The following is a 22,568-nucleotide window of genomic DNA, read 5'->3' as shown; positions in this document are numbered from 1 at the left end:
CAAATTATACAAATCAATTACTATTTGGAAAACAAACTGGCTTATATTTACCACTGATCAATGATGCAGCAGAGTACTTAATGATACCCAGGCATTTACAGAACATGCAAGCTGTGCCAACAAAACATATAAACTTAAGATTCTGGGACATCAACCTAGAGCTCTTCAGCTGATGCCTCTGGACTCTGATGGGTTTGGTGTGTATGCACCACACGCACATAAATATTGGCTGCAACAGATGAATCCTTCAGTGCAGCTTTAGGATGAATTGAAGAATGGAACAATTCCCTAGAAAATGACATTCATTTATAGCAGGTTGGCACTATTAAAAGAAAAAGTACAGTGAAAACTGTACTTCAGAAGTAGCTGTAACTACTCGCATCCAAGGAGTCCTTCAAGAATTCATTTGCTAGAGGTTTTGGGTAAAGCAGTCTCACCAGAAGAGAGTCGTGACAGAAACAGAATTGAGTTGGGCAGATCATTAACTGAACAAGTTGTTTCATTTCACATTATATTTCACTACGCCAACTTTCAATAATACTGTCTTTCCATTTTTTCACATTTTCCTAGGGAATTTTATAGTAGTTTTCAAATTCAACACTTTCCATCTACATTTTTCACAAATTAAAAATATTCTATATGATAAATCACTTGACCTTTACCAACATGCAGCATAACATTGTTGCCGTAACACACTTATGTGCACCAACCTTGTTTATGTGGATGAAATTTGCTTGCAGCAAACACAAGACCAAGCAACTTACCCAAAATGTCTTTCACCCCAGCTAGAGAATTCATACCTCATGGCAGGAGAAGAGGCGCACTCCCTCCATCTGATGGAAGACGGGGTAGTGGGTGCTATCGATCGTGTCTCGGCGGTAGACATCTCCCACTGCCAGAAAGGCGTCTAGGCCAGCGTGTATCAAGTCCCACTGATGGGCTGATGTGTGTGCTCTTAGCATGTGGTCACGATTCAAGTAGTAGTTATCCTCTTTCCTTCTGCTGGCATGGTTTTGTGGAATAAGTAAACTATCAAAATTCTGCTGGACTGTAACCACTGGAGAAAGACCGTCATACACAGAAAAGAGCGGAGTCCCACGGCGTCCTAAGTAATGTTTGTAGAAGTGCTCCTTCACCTGCTCCTTGATTAACCACAAAGGGTGATGTTTTCTGTTGTGCAAGTTCTTCCCCACCTTGGAAAGAATCTTCTCTGTGACATTGCTGTAGTCATCTTGAGGATAAGATTTACCAAGCAGTTCCACAGTATTTGAGCAGGGTGCACTGGCACCAAAATCTGAAGGTACAGACTTGGATGAAGAATGCCTTGAATGGGTGGGAATTCCTCTTACTTTTGATGATAAAGCTGTTTTAGAATACTTAGCTACTCTCATGAATTTCCAGAGCATTGCCATTGTAAACTTCACAATCTAGAGAAAGAAAAGGAATTAAAAATATTTGAGTTAGGAACTGTAAGTTGCTGCAGGAACTGCTATTATCTTAGGGATAGAAAAATCCAAATGTCTGCTTGATTAGCATGACAAAGTTCCCATTATAAACCACTCTCAACTTCAGAGGATGGAAAATACCCTTGTGGTCAAATTTCAGCTAGGATATTTTCTTCAGTTATCAGGCTCCTGCATGACTGCACCAGTAATTATGACTCTAGACCTAGCCTGAACCCCATTCCAGATGATGCTCTTTAAAGATGAATAAACATCAGGCCTTCTTTGAAACAATATTTTTCCTCCAATTAAAACATGTGGCAATAACTTCATATTACTTAAGGGAAACTCAGAAACCTAACAGTGCCCTTCAGCAGTCAGAACTCACTTACAACAAGCAATTAACTTATTGCTATATCATCTCCATTAGCAGAAGCTGCAGAACGTGTTCCAGATCTACCTGATGCATTTGGCATGCACTATGCAATCATCACTAATTTTTATTTAATGCCAGACAAAACCAGTTTAACCTTTCAAACTACTGAACCACTGTGAAAAAACAGATGGCCAGACAAGTCATATATTTATATATAAACAGCTTATTAAATTCACATATGAGTATTGCACAAGATTCACCATAAAGACTGCATAAAGTCAGAACCAATGTTAGGATTTTGCAGTGATCACAAAGCCACTTTTTCCATATGTTCCCTGGGATGGCTGTTTGCACAACTTCCACAGCTGTACAGGGGAGGCAGGCTTGTCAGATACCAGGAAGGCAGAGTGATGAGATTCTTCAAGTTGTCTGAACTGAAGAACTCATTTCTCATCAAAGGGCCATCTTTACACATCCTCCCTGTTCACAGACAGGCTTTGTGCTTCATACAGCTGCATTCTCTATAGAGCTCAAAGATAATTCCAAAACCAAAGAGTTTTGAGAGTGATGAACCTTTCAGTCACTCCATATGCATAAGCCCATTCTGAGATGAAAAATTACTTTAAAATCTATAGTCGGGCTTCAGAAATATTAGCAAATGTCCCAGGAAAATAATTAAGCATTAAAATTTGCTTACTATGGAACAGGAAAACAGAGGCATTAGAAATTAAGTGACCGGGGAAAGGCATCTGCCACAAACTGGTTTGTAGTTCTCTATGAACCAAGAATTACAGGGCCAGAGGTTTTCTGAGTGAAAGAATTTTCTGCGAAAGTCATCTTAAAGAATTAGGGGAAGAAAGGACATAGGCAATAATAAATGCACCACAGTCTTCAAGGGATACAGTCTTTAGGATTACAGTATCTGTCTAGCTTTCCACAGGAACATAAGGAAAACAAGTGTAAGTAACAAAATAAACAAGGTGAGACTGTTTTTCATACTCTCATGCTTCAAACTGTGCAGATGAACACATTCTAAAACAGAGAGCTGAAAAAAACAAATCTGTAAAAGGTAATGAGTATGGTCACATTTGGCTTTCTTTCTTCTGGCTTGTATCTAGAAGTTTTCCATAGGTCTTTTTCCTCAAGTCATTGTATCTCAATTAAGCAAAATAAAGGCAAGTTGGGTAGACAGAAATTAATCCTGGTGGGGAAGCATAAGATTACTGAATATTTGGTTTAATCCTTTTCCTGGTAGAATATTGTTAGAAATAAGTAACATCTATAAATTTTATCCAGTTTTCAAACTTTTAAGAATGACTGCCTTTGGCAGGGGGGCAGGTAAGAGTTTACAAAACTATTTCATCAAATTAGCTCTTGACCAGTACTGAGAATGTTCTTCAATAAATGAATTCACACACTTATCAGAAACCACTCTGATGGAGGCTAAGCAAGGGATAGTCTTACATTTTGAAAAGAGACCCCATTTTCCTGAAACATACGTTCTCCTTCATGGAAAGTGAGTTCTCATTTTCAAACAGCTGCTTGAAATACCCAGTCCTAGTCAGATAATGAATTCAGCTTCCCTTAAGTAAATATCACCATCTGCCCATACATTTATTTTTCTAAAAACTTCAATTCAAAACTTACACATAATCGTAATGTACAAAAAAACTCCCATAACTTTATGGTGATTCTTGTGATGTTTGCTGCTTTCTTAAATATCATTCCTCTGAAAATCAGACAACCATATGAGAAGCTTAACTTTCACATAAACAGTTTTGATGATTATAAATTTATGGAAAAAGAAATAAGAACATGCACCACAAGTACTGGGGAGGCACTCTTATTTGTTTGTTCAAGACTCATTATTTTTAAGGGAGACTCTAATACATACATCTTCAAGGGCTTACCTGATTATATTTCAGTATTTGTACTGAGGAAGCCTGCTATCTGTTTTTGATAGTTCAGAAACACTCCTTTTTCTAAGCAAGTGATATATACTCCTCACAAACCTGTACAGGAAAAAAACCTACAGATGAACTTGTATCAGGGTTTTTATCTTATCATTATGCCTGTGCCTTAAATAGTTGAATGGCATTATTACCTGCATTATTATTCTAAACCAAAGCAAAATTTGAGCAGTAAGTAATGTGAGCAGTAAGAAAAGTTACAGTTTTTAGATGAGTTATCCAATGTCCAAGTACTGCAAACAACAGCAAGCAAGCACTAAATGTGCCCCTAACATGGTATCACAACCACAGTTCCAGAAACACTCAAGTCCTACAACACCACTCTGCTACTTCCCTCTCCCACCACAGAGTCACGTATTCCGCTTTCAGAATCATTACAGAAAAATGGTATTGGACTTAGTTCAACACAACTGGTGATAAGTTACATTTGGGCAGAGAAACCACAGAGAAGAAAGTAAAATATGTTTACACTCTGCAGACTGTACACAAAATCTTCAAACCAAAGTAATGTTTACTAAGGCAGAGAGCAACCCTGGAAAATAAAGACAACTCTTTACCTTTCTTCTAGCAATAAATACCTGGTGATAAGAACACACTAATTACTTGTGTTCTCTTATAATAAACAGAAATTTATGAATTTATGTTCATTTATTTCTGTCTATGTTTAGATAAACATCTGGAAAAGCAGTTTAAATGTATCATTTTCTGCCTTTATTTCCGACGTGCTTTTCATTTGGCAGGGAAACAAAACCGTTTTCTGTGCACACTGACAAAACCTGAATCCCACAGCAAGGCGTGCCAGCCAGCTAACAAGAACAGTGAGCCAAACAGCAGCTGCAGGTCCTGTAGCTGAAAACAAATACATAAATGGGAAATAGACATTGAACGACCACCACTGGCATCTACCATCCAAAGATGGCAAAGCCCTCCACCAGCATCACCAGCAAGTCCCGCACTCTGAGTTTGACAGTGGCTCTGGCTCACAGCTGGGAGCCAGCACAGGGCTTTGGATGCAGATGCAGGGCTTTGGAAGCAGGCTGCTCTGCTGGCAGTGCTCCGTGGGGTTTATCAAAGCTCTGCAGGTGACATGCAAGCACCAGGCCCACCACCTCCTATTATATGTGTCCTCAGCCAGACAGCACCACTGATACATCCCAGGGTACCTCAGGAGCTCCCCTGAAGCTCCACGGGCTCAGCCTGCTGGACCTCAATGTCCATACTGAGAAGTCTACTGCAACTCAAGTCTTGGATAGGAATGACATCATACATTATGTTGTGCCAGTACACTTGGAACTACGCTTGCACCTAGCTCATGCTTTCGAGCAGCTCCAAGACAGACCAGAGGACAGGAGGTGGCATCCACACCACCGAGGGTTGAAGGCATAAGAACAACTCTGTCCATGCTGTGCATAGACCAGGCACAGGTATGACCACAGTGGCCAACATCAGTCCTGTATCACAGACCCTGTGACATTTCTACAGCAGTTTCAATTGATGGGCAAGGCTCCCTCCTCCTCCACAGAAAACCAACCATTCCCCATGCAGCAGCCCAGCAGACATTACACATGCTGAAGTACACCACAGTCAGGAGCCTGACAACAGGGAAATAGCAGACAGAATACATCAGACAAAAAATACCATGGTTTTGGAGCACATGCAAAAGGCAGTTTGATTTGATAAGGGATCATACTGCTGTACTGTTAAGGGATGTCCTTTCATGTCTAAATCCAGGTTTCCATGTCATAGTGCAGCAAGGATTAAGACAGCATTATCACAGCTGCAGTGGTATTTGTCACAATTCTCCACTACCCAGCTGAGGCTTAGAAAAGAATCGTAGACTCAGTGAAATTCCTCCTTGTACCTGCTTTGAAAAAGGAGGAGAAAAGAGGGGCAGTTTAGCAGCCCACAATGAAAGGAGACAGCGTTGTGCCCCAACGTTGTTTTATTCACTCACCTCTCCCGTAAAACTGGCAGAGGGAGAACACTCCTGTTTGAGCAAACTAGAGCCCAAAGGGGCCAGCTTGTGGGGCCATTTGCTCGGTGTTTGCATCTGTGAGCCAAGGGCACCCTCGCTCCTGCTGACCGCTTTTCTCTCTGCCCTGTGCTTTTTACAGCTTATGGCTGCAGAAACACAGATGGGCTACTGCATGCATAAACCCAAGTACATGACGGGTTTGAAACCAAAATTCTACAAAGATGAGAGTCTGTCTCCTATCCAAGAATAGCTAATTAATGCAAGACTCTGAAGTGCCATGGAAAATGTTAGAAAAGTTGGGCTGCCACCATTTTGTGATGTGACAGCTTTTATCTACCGTATGTGTGGGGAGGGGAGTTCAACCAACATAGCATATGTTAAAACAAAAATTATAAACATATGTTAGGCTGCTAAAATTGGACATTTACCAGTCTGCTTAGCAATTTAGCTAAGCATTGAATTTTAGTTTTGAAAACTATGTAGGCATACAGCAGCAAATATCATTGTATTGCCATGACCATATCTGCCTTGCATAGGATATAACATAAATTGTTTTGCATGAAAGACTAATAACAAGCTTGGATTATTTTAATGCTCATTTTAAAGTGATGATACATTGTTGCACACCAGAACTGACTTCTACTGAGCATGCTGAATTTATGTAACACACACAGACTTCTGAAATAGCCTTGCAGAGAAATTAGAATGGATCCATTTTAGAACCTGACCTTCCAAGGGCAGAATTTTATCAGATATCCCTGATGATGGCCAAACACCATTAAAGTATTTCATGAACTACAAAGCACTGGCAAGATAATATAGCGTTCAAGAATTTGGCTCTTAATTTTTTCATGAACTTGGAGTTCATCTAGTTAATAATCTGTCAGCAAGTTCCAGAAACACACAGAATAACTTTTTGTTATTTTGTTATTTTTCTTGACTGAAGCAAAAATATGTCATAAACTGGCTGGCTGGCTGCTCTGTAATGGTGATACATTAATCACAATGCCTCTTTCAGCAACATTCTGAGGCTTGCAAGATTGAAAGAGAAAACTAAAAAACCCTTCCTGGGATAAGGCATGATCCTGCTTTCTCTCAGTGCTACACATAAGACTTTCTAAAACATGAAAGGTATAAACAACCACGCTCCTTTTCCACTGATGCAGAAGATGCTGACTGTCTGAACAAAGGCCAGCATCTCATGGCCTTAGACACAGGAGCACCTGGAGGCAAGCACAGAAAATGCGGTCCACACTGCTGAGGCACACCTTCAACCACCTGCACCACTCCCTCAGGACTGCAAGATGGGTCAAGATAACCACAGTGAGCAGCAAGTCCTTGGAGAAGGGAATGTACCTCTGGGCAAGCACCTGTTTCAAAATGTCTTGCATCATCCCTTGAGTTCAGTCACCATCCAGCTGCTGGATATTGCAAATGATGACAAAATGTTATCCCACTACAACAAGTTTCAGTGCCCCAAAAGCTGCTGCAGGCTCTCGTTTCCCTGCTAAACAGTGTCACTCCAGGATTGCTCAGGTTTATCCATAAGTTTCCCACAAATTAAAAGGATAATGCTTCCAGACATGTGATTCAAAGCAAGTAAAGTGCTTTTCAGTAGCCAAAACACTTGCAAACTCTGTAGCTGTGCTGCCAACTAGTATGAGACCATTTCAAAGACTCATATAATCAGATTACAAGACAAGTCAGAGTGAATTTATTTTAAGCAATTCAGTAGAGTATCCACACACTGGAATTTGTGATCAGCAAGCTAATCAGGTACATCAAATGGCTGAATTATTGAGACAGTATATAATTTTTCAAAAGAAAAATGTATACAACATAGATGACATTAGGAGTTAAAGACCAAAAGCAAACAAATTCAGACTTCTGGGTGGGTGGAAAGACACCAAACTCTCTACCATGCATAATTCAGAAGGATAAGGTGAAAAGCCTGATGACACTATTTTCATTTGGACTTAAAAAAACAGATTAATAAAAACAAAATAAGCAAATTGTGAGAAAAACTATGGTTGTAAAAAGAAATTACATATATGCATGACAGAAGATTAAACTAAGGAACATCATCAGAAACAATAACTGTTTTCTTTCATTTATACCTTAATTTTTTTTTTCCACAAACTAAAACAGAGTTTGTTATTTACTGAAGAAATGTCAATAAGGCCCTTTAGTGGTAACTTCCAATAGTGCATATGACTAAGGCACACAGAGCTACTAAAAATTAAACAGCTGTGACCTGATCTCCTGCCAACACTCCTGTGTTCTTCCTCACCTCCACAATGAGACAAAACAACTAAAAGTCAATGCCATATTTTAAGGGAAAGTCCTCATTACACAAACATATTTTGAATACATTACATTACAAATTATAGACTGTGACAAGGCAACACAGAAATTATTCTTAAATATTCTCAAATGTGTCTACTGCCTTTAAATATATCCATTTTTCAAGGAATGCAATCTGAAAAAAACACTACCTTTGGCTGCTGAGGGAATATTCTTTTTCAAATGCCTTGAAAATGTTGCCAAACAGCTTTCTGCATTTGTAAATAACTGTCAGATAAAAGGGACAGAGACACTTAAACACCTATGAAATCCTCACTGCAAGATTATCACTATTCCTTCTCCCTTTTTTTTTCCTTCAGTATCTGCAACTCTTTATGCGTATTTTTTTACAGATGCATACACCACAAGAATTTTACTCCTCTAGAGTTTCATATAAGTCAAAATAAATTTGTTTAGAAATTAAATATTAGCAGTATTTATTGCAGTGGGATACTTTCTTGGTTCTCACTGATTAGCTACATCATTTGGGCATAATAAAACTTTAGAGACTGCGCCCTTCCATAACAGAAAGAGGGAGTGATACCTTTTTTAAAAAAAGTTATTAAATACCAAGAATGGGACGTATGCAGACCTGGTAACAGTGCAAAAGACAGCAGGGGAAACCAAATTATTTAGATAGGACATGCTAGAGGAGGCAGCTAATGTGAACCACTAAGTTCATCCACAAACGAGAAAGCCTTCTGCTTTACCTGCGGTATCCCCATAGTACTGATTCTAATTTCACTCTTCTGGATAACTGAGGAAATCTGTGCCTTACCACAGATCTCCAGATGCCCTCCTTAGTAATACCCTAGCCAACATGGTGTAGTTAGAATAATTTAAGTAGTATTATAAACCAGCAAGCATAATTAGTATTTAAGACCCAGGAGTTATTTCATGGTTGTAATACATATGTAATCAACAATATTTAAATCAAACAAGCCTTTCTTAGGATGCTTCAACCCTAAGTAGCAGCAGGAATATTGCAAGTTTTGTGTCATATCAATTTTCTGTCACATCAAGCTTTAAAGAGATCAGTTCCACAAATTTGCTATCATCTTAAGCCAAAACATCACCAGAGATCTGCACCTCAGACCTAGCTGGGATATGAACTTGGTCTCAACTCAAGCTCAAACTCAGCTGTGGTATCATTCCTTGGTCTGTCTCTGTTACAGAAATAATGAAAGTGTGAACAGACAGAGCCTTTATCAGGACTATGTATATTTCAACAGCCAATCAAAAAAAGAAAGACAAATATCTCTACGGATCCCCCTTCAGAATCAATAAGTCTCACAGACTTCAGGATGGATAAAGAAGAGAATATGTGGATGTTTGTAGTGGAGACTCCACTGCAGTATAGCACCTCCCAGCTGGAAGATATATGGTCACGTGTACAAATAAGTCATCTCTAGTTTGAACTGCACCATCTTCATTTATCTGTCATGGGCTCTGACAAAGCATTTAAGAAAAAGATTAGAAGGCTCCTAAGAAAGGAACTACATTTCCCTGCCTGGGGCATTCCACTTGTCTGAGGTTGGTTGGAACAGGCCTGAAATATTAATGAGTAAGCCATTTGTCAAGAAAATTATGCAAGAAAACTTGGCAGCCATACAAAGGGGTTAGCAATAAGATACCAAGCTAGGGCAGTGCACACTAAGCACTTGAAAGAGAAAACAGGAAGGAAAAAAATTTTTAAATCGCTTTCATTTGCCTGTCCACATTCATAAGCTTTGGAAGAAAATAGGAAATTAATGACTGAGTAAAACATCACACTCAGTAATAACAGGTACTAACTTCTGAAAGGGACTATGAGCTGCTCTAGGTCTAGAATTCATGTTTTTAGGTATTGATTCCTTCAAGACAATTCTCCTAGTGACATTCTTTGTAAATAAACTTGCTTACCAGGTGGCATGTGAGCTAAAAGGTGTTGTCATGACAGAAACCACTTAATTATTGAAAATTCACATAAGTAAATGGGGAAAAAAAAAAACAATTTGCACAAGGGAAAGACGCACAAAACCAAAAAAGCGCATTATTCTTGAGGTTTCCTGACAAATAATAGTGAAGAAAAGCAAAGACAAAATTGTAACCACTCTGTAAAATCAGATGTTAAAATCTATACTCTCTGAACAGGCTGAAGACCTAAATCACTTCCAGAAGTTTCCGAGTATCATTTCTCCTTAAGAGGAATTTGCAAAAGAAACATATTTAAAATACTTCAGTCAGACTCCATACTTATTTTTAATTTTTATATATTTATAATGTAAGTATGTTTTAGGGCCAGGTACACTTTAATTTTACATAGCACTCCTTATATAATAAATTTGAAGTCTTCGTTTTTAAGTAGGCAGCTCTAGTTTTTACTGTAAGCAAACCTGAAAAGCATCACAGTATATTAAAAACTAATCTAAAATTTGCATTAAATAGGATGATAGTCAAATAAAGCAGATTAATAATTAATTCTGGTTTACCAAAACATAGCCATAGTCATCTTACCAAATGTTAAACATGTCCAACAATGTGATCCATAGGTTTAATCACTATTGACACCAATTGGACTCACTGACATATCCAGAATAGTGTGATGCAGCAGCATTTAGACTTCTATTAAGCAGCACTCTGGTTTTCCAAAGCATATCTCCACATAGGATCTCAAAATGCTTTTCAGCCATTAACCAGTTAAGCTCTACAGTATGCCCATGGGAAAAGTATTGCATTATTTATACCCATTAGTGCAGCAGCTCCCAAGTCAAAAGCACTGTCTTTCAACATCTTAGCTTTCACCTTTTTTTTTCCCCAAGTTGTTTTGACTATATTGCCATTTTTCTCTGTGTTCAGGATTTTTTTGTTGTTTGCAATATCATTTTATCAACAATTTAACAAGTATAACTGCTACTGTGAACAGAATCAAAATGTTTTGAGAGCAGCTTGACAGAACTACCCATTAGGAACCACACTGAACAGCTCAGAAAAAGTGATATATTCTTATTGAAACAATCTTCTCCTTGAATGTGTAGATTTTTAAGGTTTAAACATACATTCCTTGAGCAAGAATTAGAGAGCCATTGCTCTGCTTGTATTGTGGTTCAAACTTCAATGTTACTGTAATTACAATTATGTACTTAGTCTGATCAGGAGAGAACAACTGTAAAGGTAGAAGACATTGAGGAAAGATGGCATAGGGAAGGCATATAAGTAAAGCTTTATTGAGGCAAACAGGAAAACGCAAAACTGGGTGGACTGACCATTGCTGCTGTACCTGTTCCATGGCAAGGTTGGCCTAAAACCCAACAAGGCATTCACAAATTGTCATCCTCTAGATAGGATTTTTCACCTCTATGTTTGTCACTATGTTTGCCAGAACCAAGGACAGCATTTACTTCAATGAAGACATTATATCACAGAAGCACAGAACTGTTAGGATTGGCAGCCTGTTCCAGTGCTCTGCCATCTGAAACATAAACAAGTTCTTCCTTGTGTTGAGATAGAACTTCTTATATTTTGTTGCCACTGCTCCTCATCCTGTCATTGGGCAACACTGAAAAGAGTCTGGCACTATCCTCTTGGCACTGCCTTTTTGATATTTGTATGCATTATTGAGATGCCCTCTCAGTCTTTTCTCCAGACTAAACAGGCCCAGATACCACAGCCTGCCCTCACAAGAGAGATGTTCCACACCCCAAATCATCTTTGTGGCACTCCACTGGAACCTCTCCCGGAGCTCCTTGTCTCTCATGCACTGAGGAGCCCAGAAATGGACACAGCACTCTAGATGTGGCCTCACCAGGGCCAAGCAGAGGGGCAGGATCACCTCCCTCAGCCTGCTGGCCACATCCTTCCCAAGGCACCCCTGGATGCCACTGGCCCTCCTACCTGCGAGGGCACTGCTGGCTCATGGTCAACTTGTCATCTACCAAACTCTGTCTGCTGGTGACCTCTTTTGGGGAAGTTTCACCCTGTACTTAACCCCACTGCTGCTTTTGTCTCAGTGATTTTGCAGAGTGAATCATGTCAGCCTCCCAGTCCAGCCAGGGAAAAGAGAATTACATGGGTGGTTGCCTCTCCTGTATCACTCGTGAGAACTAACAGAGCAATCTGAGATTCAAACAGAACACATTACAAGAACTAAAGCAAGCAATTAAGAGTCTTTTAGTCATATTTACCAGTGAAAACCTGGCCAAAAGCCACAGCACACCATCAGCCTTACCATTTGGCTCTGCAGGGGCCAAAATGCTTAGTGCACAGCAGCCAGCATTTGCTGAACCAGCTCAGCAGAGCTCACACAAGGCCCACAATAGTTTCAGAGTAAAGGAAAAAGAAAGCAAATCCCACCAATGTCATGAAACAGCCAGAGGACGTCTACTACACCATGCCTTGTTACCACTCAAGGGCTACTCTAGTAGCCCTTGAATCCAGGAAGACTAAAGACAAAATATGAAGATACACCATACAAAAGGGAAATTGTCATGCCAGGTGCTGCCAGCATGGGCAACCAGAAAAATGTCAGGTCAGTAGTGACAGGTACCACATATAAGTGCTAAATAATCCTACATTATAATCCTTATGATCACCAGTGGGCAGAGGAAAATCAAATCCACAGTGTAATTTAAAAGCATTATAATATGCTGAGAAACCAAATGGCTATTGAACAGAGATGTAGGTCTCAATGTGCAATAAGGTGGGAAACAGTGACTTGCTGAGACCAGAATCAACTACATGGGACCTGAGAAGGCCACAATGAATTAGCTTTATGGTAAGGAGTTATAGCCACAACCCCTCTCCCCCACATAAATAAAAAGCCAAAAGACTACTACTACAAATAAGCTGCAGGTAAGGAAAATCAGGTTTTATTTAACAAAGAAAAAACATAACCAACATCTACACAACACCTAGCTCAGCCACAGATTTACGATGCGTGCCAATATTTTTTTTACTGCAAAACTTTCATATTACATTCCTGGAATTCCAGGGACCACTGCCTAGAGCTAATAAATAAAAATGATGGCTCAGAATTGTTTTCATCTCCCTACCTGCTAGCTCAAAGGTACAATTTCCCAAGTATAGGCTATCATGTAAGCAACATAGGGATTGACTCTGTTTTTATTTTGGGGGTATTTTTCTCTGTAGTTATTACCTTATTTGGTCTTAAAAATATATTAACTCTAATTTTCATGCTACTACTCTATGTATACTCAAAGAATAAAAAGATTTACAGGAAATTTGTCCAGCTTACAATATGATCTAACAAAATCTGGCCTAGCATAGCACATCATCTCATTTTCTATGCAGCATTAAAATATGAATATTGGATACTACTTTTGAGGCTGAGTAGACAAAATCATATTCATCACATCTGATCAACCTGATTTATCTACAGATCTACTGAATACCCAAATGTGAACTTGCAATTTATTCAAAAACAAGTAAGCAAAACTGCAATGATTTCTATGCATAATTGCACAAACAACTAACTTCAGTACCTCTAAATTAAATTTGCATGTGGCACTTTCATATTTGTAAATTACAACTAAACATTTCCAGTTGTTTACATGTTTCTACCTCACCAGCCAAGGATGAAAAGTCTCAGGATGAAGGTTTTTTAATTCTGAAAGTAAAAGCTTCTATCCTGGACCTTTCCTGCATTTAATTTCTGCCATTCCAATGCACTTACTGGCATCTGGGCTAGAAACTCTCCTTTTCCACTTCCTCTCTCTGTCATCTGCTGGGAAACAGCAAAATAATTAGATTGACTCAAGCAGTTGTGATTGCTTTCTGCGTGTGGTTCACTTCTTGACACCAGAGAGAGGAGTTGTGATAAATAAGGATCAATAGACTGGATAGGAATGTTTAAATTTTCTTCAAAGCCGAAGAGCAATGCCACAACAAAAAAAACAAAAAAAAAAGGAACTTTTCATTTAGGGCAAGTTATTTGGCAAAAAAAGTTGAGTGAGTTTACTGTGTAGCAAAGTTTACCAAAGAGTTGTGAAGACTAGAATTTAAACAAAATGAAACTGAAGTCAGTCTTTTCAGTTCTCATTTACTTCTTACTAGAAGTACAGCTCAAAGGAAAGGAAAGCAATCAAGGCATGATGTTAACATTTCAACATCAGTTAAAGAAGAATTACATCCAGTGGAGAGGTCTTCAATCACAGAATATTGCAAAGTCTTACATAAAATACACCATTACAATCAGCACCTCTGTCCATAATTACAGGACAAGATCAAATACTGTGTACAGGCAGAAAAAAAAAAAAATTACCACCTCTTGCTTCCAGGCTGATCCTATTTAATTAAGAGAGAGGTAGAGGAAAGATAGTCTCCTGTGTTATCATTGCTGTCATAGACCTGTTGTGAGCATTCAGTCTTCTTTAGCAGTACATGAATTTAGGATAAAATAACTATAAAGCACTCAAGACTTCCTTTCCTTAAAAGGAACTTTTAAGCCAGCTTCTCCTCGTAGCAGAGTAGCAAACTAAGGAAAGCTCTTCTAATGTCTTTTTCATTCTTTCAAATTACTTCTCTGCTATTATGATTAATTGGATACTATGTAAAGTGAGTAAATCATAATGTTTAGTCAGAAAAACAAGAGGCAAATTTCAACAGTCTTTTAACCTGATGTGCTTTTTGTAGCACTTTCTACAAGTTTGTTGTAAATTGCAAAATAAATGATAGAAATATATCTTTTGGTGTCTCCAGTGATCACACTTAAGGCTGAAATTTACCACTTTGAGAAGGGTGGCACCCAACTCATTGGCAGGTTCAGCCTTACAAAGATAACTACAATATCACGCACAGTTCTGACACCTGAATCCTGCACTGGATACATCTCACACAGCAGCAATTTGCAGCTTAAGGCCTGAACTCAAATCTGTTTACTGAAAACTTTAGAACACAGCCTTTTGATATACCAGGTACACTCAAAAATATCTTGTGTAAATAAAATTACATCTCCATAAGAATGTCCTATATTCAACTGTTCAAATAATTACCACATTCATCTCCATCCTAAAGGTATCCACACCTTACTCAATTTAAGTTCCATGTGCATCAAATTTAGTGCACTCAGTACAACTGTCATGCCAATTTCTATTATTTCACTCAAAAGCCACAAGGTTATTATTAGCAATCTGTGGGCAATTTGTGTAAATATCAGCAGACTTAGACTTATCTTAATTAGTGTTTGTTTCAATTCCACAGGCAAACAAGAAATCATCTGCAGTAAGAATACCAATGGCTTTATGTCTAGCTGTAGTCATGGTGCTCTGTTTGGCCCTCTCTCTCTCTCAGGGAAAAAAAAGGAAATTTTACATTGAATTGTGCATATTTTTCAGTATGTCACATAATGCCCTCAGGACACACAATTTACTCCATGACATGCTTCTTTCTATAGATACAAATGACACAAAACACACACCAGTGAAGAAGTGAAATATAAGTTCTGAAACAAAATACTATGCTTTGCTATTTGAAAAGATACTTTCATATTTGTCTCTTCTATACCGTGATTTGTATTGTTATAAGCATCCAGTAATTACAGGAGTCCCAACAGAAGCCTGATTATTGAAGCTACTAAAACAGTCACAGAATATCCTTACCTGACCATTCAACTGTTGGCAAATAGGTAGCTACTAATGCGCAAACAAGCACCTCCAACTTTTCTTTTCGTGCTATGAGATCATTTAGCAAAAATCAAGTCCTGATCTGCACTTACTACTCCTACTTGTTCCTTATGCATCACCAGATCATTAAAAAAATTCAGCTTTTGTTCTATCCCACTGAAAAACAGTGGGGAAAAGGTAGCAGAGGCCAGAAACCACAAAATACCTAATTTTCCTTCTATACTTTCCAGTTTGTATTACCAAAGAAAAGGCAGTTGACTCCCTCACGTTTTCTCATAAGCAGGTGCTTTTCTACAGAAAACTACCAGTGAATGAAGGCAAAATTCGATTTTATGACCCCAAAAAATTGTTAATAGCTCTCTGTCAAATACAAGATGGCTTGCTGGGTGGGTTTTAGCAAGGATCTGAACTTGGTCCAGTTTCAGGGAGTGTTTCCATTAGCAATCTACAGAACTGAACAGAGGACATGCTTAAATCTGCAGATCATCACGAGTGAACACTGCAGGGATGCTGGATAACATGGCTGGAACCCAAAATCATTCTGTCAAACTAGAGAAGTGCTCATAAAAATAACAGAACAATTCATCAGAGGCAAGCACCATTTTCCATACTTTGTCAGAGCCAGCTACACACCAACAGCAGAGAAAATAAACTGCTAGGCAGCAGTTTCCTCAGAGGGGAATCAGGGGTTGTAATAGACCATGAGCTCCATAAAAGTTCAAAATGGGATTCAAAAAACAGGAAAGAGCCATCATATGATTATATAAACAGGAATATATACCACACAAAATAGGAAGCATTCCTGTCCTGTTTAGCAGGAAGGAATAAATAAGTCAAATTTTTGACATAATCTTTACAAAAAAACACAAATAATTTGAAGTGTCCAAAGACAATAACAGAAATTACAAGTCTCAAAGAAGGAATTATGTAGAAGGACTGAAAATACTAGGACCAGATAGCCAGAGAGGAAACAAATTAAAGACACTTTCACCATCATGATCAGATCTGAAAGAAGTAGAACACTCTTTGGATTAACCTTGTCTCCACTGCACCCTGGCTAGGACATGCAGCAATTCACCTACCAAAAGCAAAGTACAAAAAATTTGTGTAAGTTATAAGAAGAAGTCTTTCAACAAACACAGTGACATGTTGTAAGAGAGGGCTTGCACAGACCCTATTGCAGTTTTATTCTTTCATGCAGATTTCTAAACAGCTGTGCTAAAAAGAAACAGGTGTAAAATTCAACCTGCTTTGGGGGCCAGACTAGTCAGTATCTCAAGGTCTTTCCACTCTTATTGTGGTTTGTTATAATTTCTAAGATCATTATCACAATTTTTAATGAAGCACATATTAAGGGCTTATTCCTTAGAGGTCTAGCCAAGTCTTTCTTTCAGTAGCAGTTTTAATGGTGCTCATGGCTTTATGCCAGTTATATTGCTGAAAGCTTAGCAGGTGATGTATTTGCTTATAGGCACTGTCATATTTTATCCATCTCAGCATCTATTTAGTAAGTGCTTTAACATTCTAGAGTATGGCAGGTGCTATATAAAACACAGCATTATTTTCCATATTTTATTCTCCTCGTTGGCATTCCTACTCTCAGATTAACTGGCAAAAGTACAAACATTCACGGCAATTTTAAAAAAGAAAGTTTGAGTGCTCACTGACAGCAACAGTTAGCTCCATACTATCAGTAAACAAAACAACACAACACTGTTCCTTCCCTATCACAACAAAATTTCTCAGCAGTTTTTTGTATAGATGGAAATATGATGGTAGACAAATTGCAGTGGCCATTTGGACACCAGCTGCTAATTGTGTGTTGGAACAATGCTACCTGGTTTACCTAAAATGCATTATGGTCATATTTCAATTATTCTCTTCATCTTGTTTCATGGCAGAGGATAGGCAGGAAAATCCATATGGATTAGGCTCTTCCATTCATTATTTCATGCTACTCTTGTAGGATTTCAAGGTGGTCTACGTAAAAAATTTCCACTGAAGTTAACAGATTATACCAGAAACATCTATGGAAATCATGCTGAGGTGACAGGATACTAATTTTACTCAATTCTTCAAACTGTAGTCATATGTATTGTGATGTTTTAATTTCTTTTTTCAGTATTCCTTCATTCAGAAGTCACCATTTCCATGACTTGAGTTCCTGAAAAACTTCTAATTTCTCTTCAATCTCATTTTAGAGAATAAGGGGACTGAAACTGATCTTGATACTCAAGAGTCAATATTTCAGCTGATATTACTGAAACATAAAATGACTTTGGGAAGGTCATCTCGTCCTTCTATCCCAATGCTTTCCTTTACTTCCATTTCATCTTGACTGCACTCCTCACTACAGTGAGATTAAACATTAAGTACAACACAAACCTGTATGATGCCTGTGACTTTACTGCTTGAAGGACTTGAAAATATTTCTCCTTTTCTTAAAGCAACAAGGTTCTTAATTTGTAATTTGTTACTCCAACACCTCTAAGCAGATTCACATAGAAGTGCAAGGAACAGGATTGAATTTTTTCACAGTGCTTTCACTTTTGTCCATCACTACAAGATATGAACAGCAATGTCTCCCAACTAATCACAGCTGATGTTCACACCCAAGCAATTCAGAAAGATGCTTCACTGTCAATACTACTTTATTTCAGGGCAAAAAAAAGAAAGTAATACAGGTGAACACTGGCAGAAGCAGAGAAAAAAAGGAAGTTTTCCTTTATCTATCCTGTGCCATTAGGTAAAGACCTTTTTCTAACAATATGTCACTTGAGTAGCAGCTGTGTCCTATTGAAAAATGCTCAAAACCCAGGAAAAGTTGTGCAAGGTGTCAGATACATGACATGGGCCAGTCCATTTAGTATTTTTATGTGTTTCAAATACCTATAAGTCATCTGAAGACAAATTTTAGGAACAGCCAAAAAATCTAAAAATGTAATTCCTAAGGTGCAATTCTTCTCACTGCACGTCACAGACTGCTCCTCCCAGTGCAGAGGACCTTTCAGGGTGCACTTCTACATAAACACAGAATCTACTACACCAGGAGCAAAATTACTAATCTAGCATCTTACCAATATCAGTAGAGAAGATCAAGGCAAGATAAAGAATAGGATAATAGGCCCTCTTATAAAGGAGCTTGGAATCAACTTTTCTCTTTTTTGGTAAAGAAACCAAGTACAGAAAAATCCCACAGAAAAATTTAATGCATTTTGCTGGACAGACAGCTCCACAACAGACTTAACGATAAAATACATATGTTAGCACACAAGCTTTCTTTGAATGAAGCCAGGTGAGTGGACACTAACAATACAATCAACAGTATTTCCAATATGCTCTCCAAAATGTTCTTGTCTCTTCTCCTGATAGACTTACCACTGATCTATCTATCAGAAACACAAACAGAACATGAAGGGTATCCATGGCAAACATATCCCAAAGAGAAAGCAATCCCTTTCTCTCCTCCACTCTATCAGTTCTGTGAAGTAGAATAGTCCTTTTTTAAATTGCATATACCAGTGATAGAAAAGCAGTCACTTGGCAAGCAGATTACTTCTTGACTGCTAAAGCAAACGCCTCAGGAATGTTTTGGGGTTTTTATTTATAACCACGCAAGTTAAGGCTTTCCTCTTCTAGAATTATTCTAAATTTTAGAGCAGGAAAAGCAACATAACATTATAATAATGTTTATAATGTCTTAAATCATGAATCTGTTTTTAAAATCCCATATTTTTCATATGGGAAGAGTTATCAGCTTTCATCCACTGCAGAGCACATGTTTTTTATGTCCTGTAAAGTTTTCTATAAATTGCAAAGTTTCAAGGCACTAAATCTTAGGTGCACTTTGTTTAGATACTGAATTTTACTACAAGTAATACTTACAGGCTTTTTATATGTGTATTAAACTATCTTCCTTTCTTGACTATATATAGCAATGAAATAACTAAGGAGTAAATTTACAGATGCAGAAAATGAAAACTACCGACAGTAAACATGCAAAACCCTCTAGAAAACAAACTTAAAACTAAATAAACTTTTCTGTAGAACATTTTTGGTGTTCTGTATATCAAACGCAATGGTGAGTGTAGAGCAGAAAATTTTACTGATAAGATCTTAAGATGACTACTTATGACTCACAAGAACCAACAGTTGCCATACAAACTACTCTATGGAGGTGATGGTGAAACTTAAGTCATAAAGTCTGAAAGACATCACCATTCTGCTGACTAAAATCTTAATTATATATGTCATGCTGGGGGCATTTGTTCACAGGTCAAACAGGGTCTCAAATCTCCCCAAATTTCCATGTGATAATCAACGATTCCCTTTTTCCCCTGCCGAGTCTGTCTTGGCACCATCTTAGACTCTGCTTGTTTTTCACTCTTTCCATTAAAATCATAAACTCTCTCAGCAGGTCAATGCACAAAGCTTCCAGGGGCTACCAACACAGGGTGAAAATGAAGCTAATTTTATACTCAAGAAAAATGAAGCTCTGAGTAATACAATTTCTAAACTTTCTGAAACCCCAAAGAAGTTAAGACTCACCCTAAAGTCTTGTCATATCAATCTTTTGACTGTATTTTAATTACTGGAGTTTCAATTAGATTCATGTTAGGTTCTACTGGAATACAAGCTCAAGGACAAACCTAAAACTGGCCAAGTGCTGCCTAATCCACCACACTTCATCATGCCCTTTTCTGGAGCTACAGGCATGTACACAACCCAGGAAAAATTTATTAAGAGCTCACATCCTTATATTCCACAGTGCCCAACAAATTAAACCATATGATTTGTCTCCAAACAGAGAGTTTCATGTCAATGGCAAAAGGTGAGGGGGGGAGGGAAAATCCACAGATTTTAAACTACAATAGATATTTTTTCCTTACAACTTTAAAGTGTGTAACCACTTCTTCTGCACATTAAGATGACACTAATGAGCAAAATAATTGTCCCTGCTTGAAGCATCTACAATAAAGTTTGCAGGACGTGGGAAAAGCTTTTTTCACCTACAAATATCAGTCCATGACTACAGCATCTAAACTGAAAAGGACTTTTAACAGATCTCCTAATGCATTTCCCCTTTCATTGGTGGACTCCATGGAATAATGGATGAAACTTGCCATTTTATAGAATGATTCTACAACTACAGAGATCTTTTTTGAAAGAAGAAATCATCTTCCTACAATTTCTTCCTTAAGCAATGCACACATTCTTTTACGATTTTTGGTTTCTGCCTGGTGAATTCATGTAAAAATTATGTAACAATTCAATAGTTCTAAGTTTTATGCAAAACCTTCTTTTGCCAATTCCTTAAGTAAATTTTAGTACAATAAGGACAGGAATCTGGAGGGAAAGAAAGGAAGGAGATCTGCCTTCATTTGACAAAACTGTCATAGACACCTCCTCCCCCTCTTGCATCTTCTCATTGATTTGTGTGAATGAACTGCACAGAGCAGCCACACTGATTTTAGCAGTAATAAAAAGGTCTAGCCCCCAAAAGACATACTAACAGATGATGAAGCAGCATTAGTGTTGCAGAATAATAACAATTTCCATTAAAAGCTGACAAACTACTTGTTCAATAAAACTGTTCATTTCCTTTTTCAAGCACCAGAGCAGAGTTTAAAATAGTCTTTTACCATCTGAATAGCATCTGTTAATTTCATCAGCTCAGTTCTTCCTGCATGTCAGATTTGGCTGCACCAGTACCATCAGTATTGAACATGTCTGTAGAAAATGTATCTGTTTAAAAGCATATCAGTTAATGGCCTACTAAAAGTAGTCAGCAAAGCCAAAGGCCACTTGTTTGTAAAGCAAACTAAATAATCAGGTCCTACATAAAGCTGTGAGCCATGTGTCCAGAATCACTTTCCAAATTAAGTCCTCATTCCCTTCAGGATCTCCATCATTCAAATGCATGAAGGCATGAATGTGTGTATAGGAACATACCAGCTGACAGAGTCATTGAGAAGTCAGTTACTGGTTTGCAAAATAACAACTTATGTTTGTTCCATCAAAAAAAAAATCTTGAACAAAAAACTACAGCTCAAAAAAAATTTACAGACTTCACAGGTTTAGGTAAAGGATGTAACTCCAGACAGGAGTGGAAAGCTTAGTAACTGCAAATTATCTTGCCTTCTCTAGCAACTAGTTCTGCACTGGCTGTTTCATTTCATTGTGAATAAAAGTATTAAATACCAAAGGTGCAAAAACTGGTTTTTTTTCCTTTTAACATTGAAGTTGAAATGTTCAGAGTACACATTAATGTATTTTCAAACCACAGCAAGCTACTTCAAAGCAGACAAGAAATACTGCCAAGGTAACAAAAACATTCTAGCTGCACACATGTAACATAAACATGCAACATACCTGCTTTGGCAAACTATATTGGATATTGCTATTAAATTGATTGAAAGGTTAGAGGATTTCCATAACCAATCCCAAATATCTCAGATTTTACCTCTTCAAATAATTTAATTTTAATTGCACATTATATTCATGAAAATAAAGAAATCAAATTTTTTGGTGAGCAACAGAAGTAAGCTTGCAGATAGCTCTTAGAAGCTATTTTACGCAAGTTATCAGCGCTACCATCAACTATTACATATATTAACCTTTCAGACACTGCACACTCTGTGGTAGATTTACAGAGCCATACATTTACACTTTACTATTCTTAATCTACCCCTAAGCACCTTAGGCCCAATTCATCATAAGAACAATAATACAGCATATACCACAGTTGAGAAAACCATAATACACAGAGGCTCACCATACAATATCAGAAAGCATCTACCCATACAGACTACCACCATACCACATCAAACAGCTTCAAGCAGC

General features: G+C 37.9%; 1 protein-coding gene across 3 annotated transcripts in view; it reads right to left on the bottom strand.

Moving 5' to 3' along the window:
* The window catches only part of FARS2 (phenylalanyl-tRNA synthetase 2, mitochondrial), a 229,786-nt gene that overhangs the window by 174,000 nt on the left and 33,218 nt on the right, over positions 1-22,568 (bottom strand). Inside the window, exons 3-4 of one of the 3 annotated variants that reach the window (XM_084215391.1) lie at positions 3,729-3,830; positions 801-1,427 (exon numbers count right to left, since the gene is read on the bottom strand). In XM_084215391.1, the coding sequence (XP_084071517.1) occupies positions 801-1,412 (612 nt within the window). In that variant the 5' untranslated portion in view covers positions 1,413-1,427; positions 3,729-3,830. Of the gene's footprint in view, positions 1-800; positions 1,428-3,728; positions 3,848-22,568 lie in introns of all 3 variants that reach the window. The other 2 variants (XM_084215392.1, XM_084215390.1) reach the window with 2 other exon arrangements.

The sequence above is a fragment of the Fringilla coelebs genome (assembly GCF_963513975.1).
Source record: "Fringilla coelebs genome assembly, chromosome: 1".
NCBI lineage: Eukaryota > Metazoa > Chordata > Aves > Passeriformes > Fringillidae > Fringilla > Fringilla coelebs.
The sequence above is the reverse complement of the archived record's forward strand: the minus strand, read 5'-3'. Positions and strand labels throughout refer to the sequence as shown.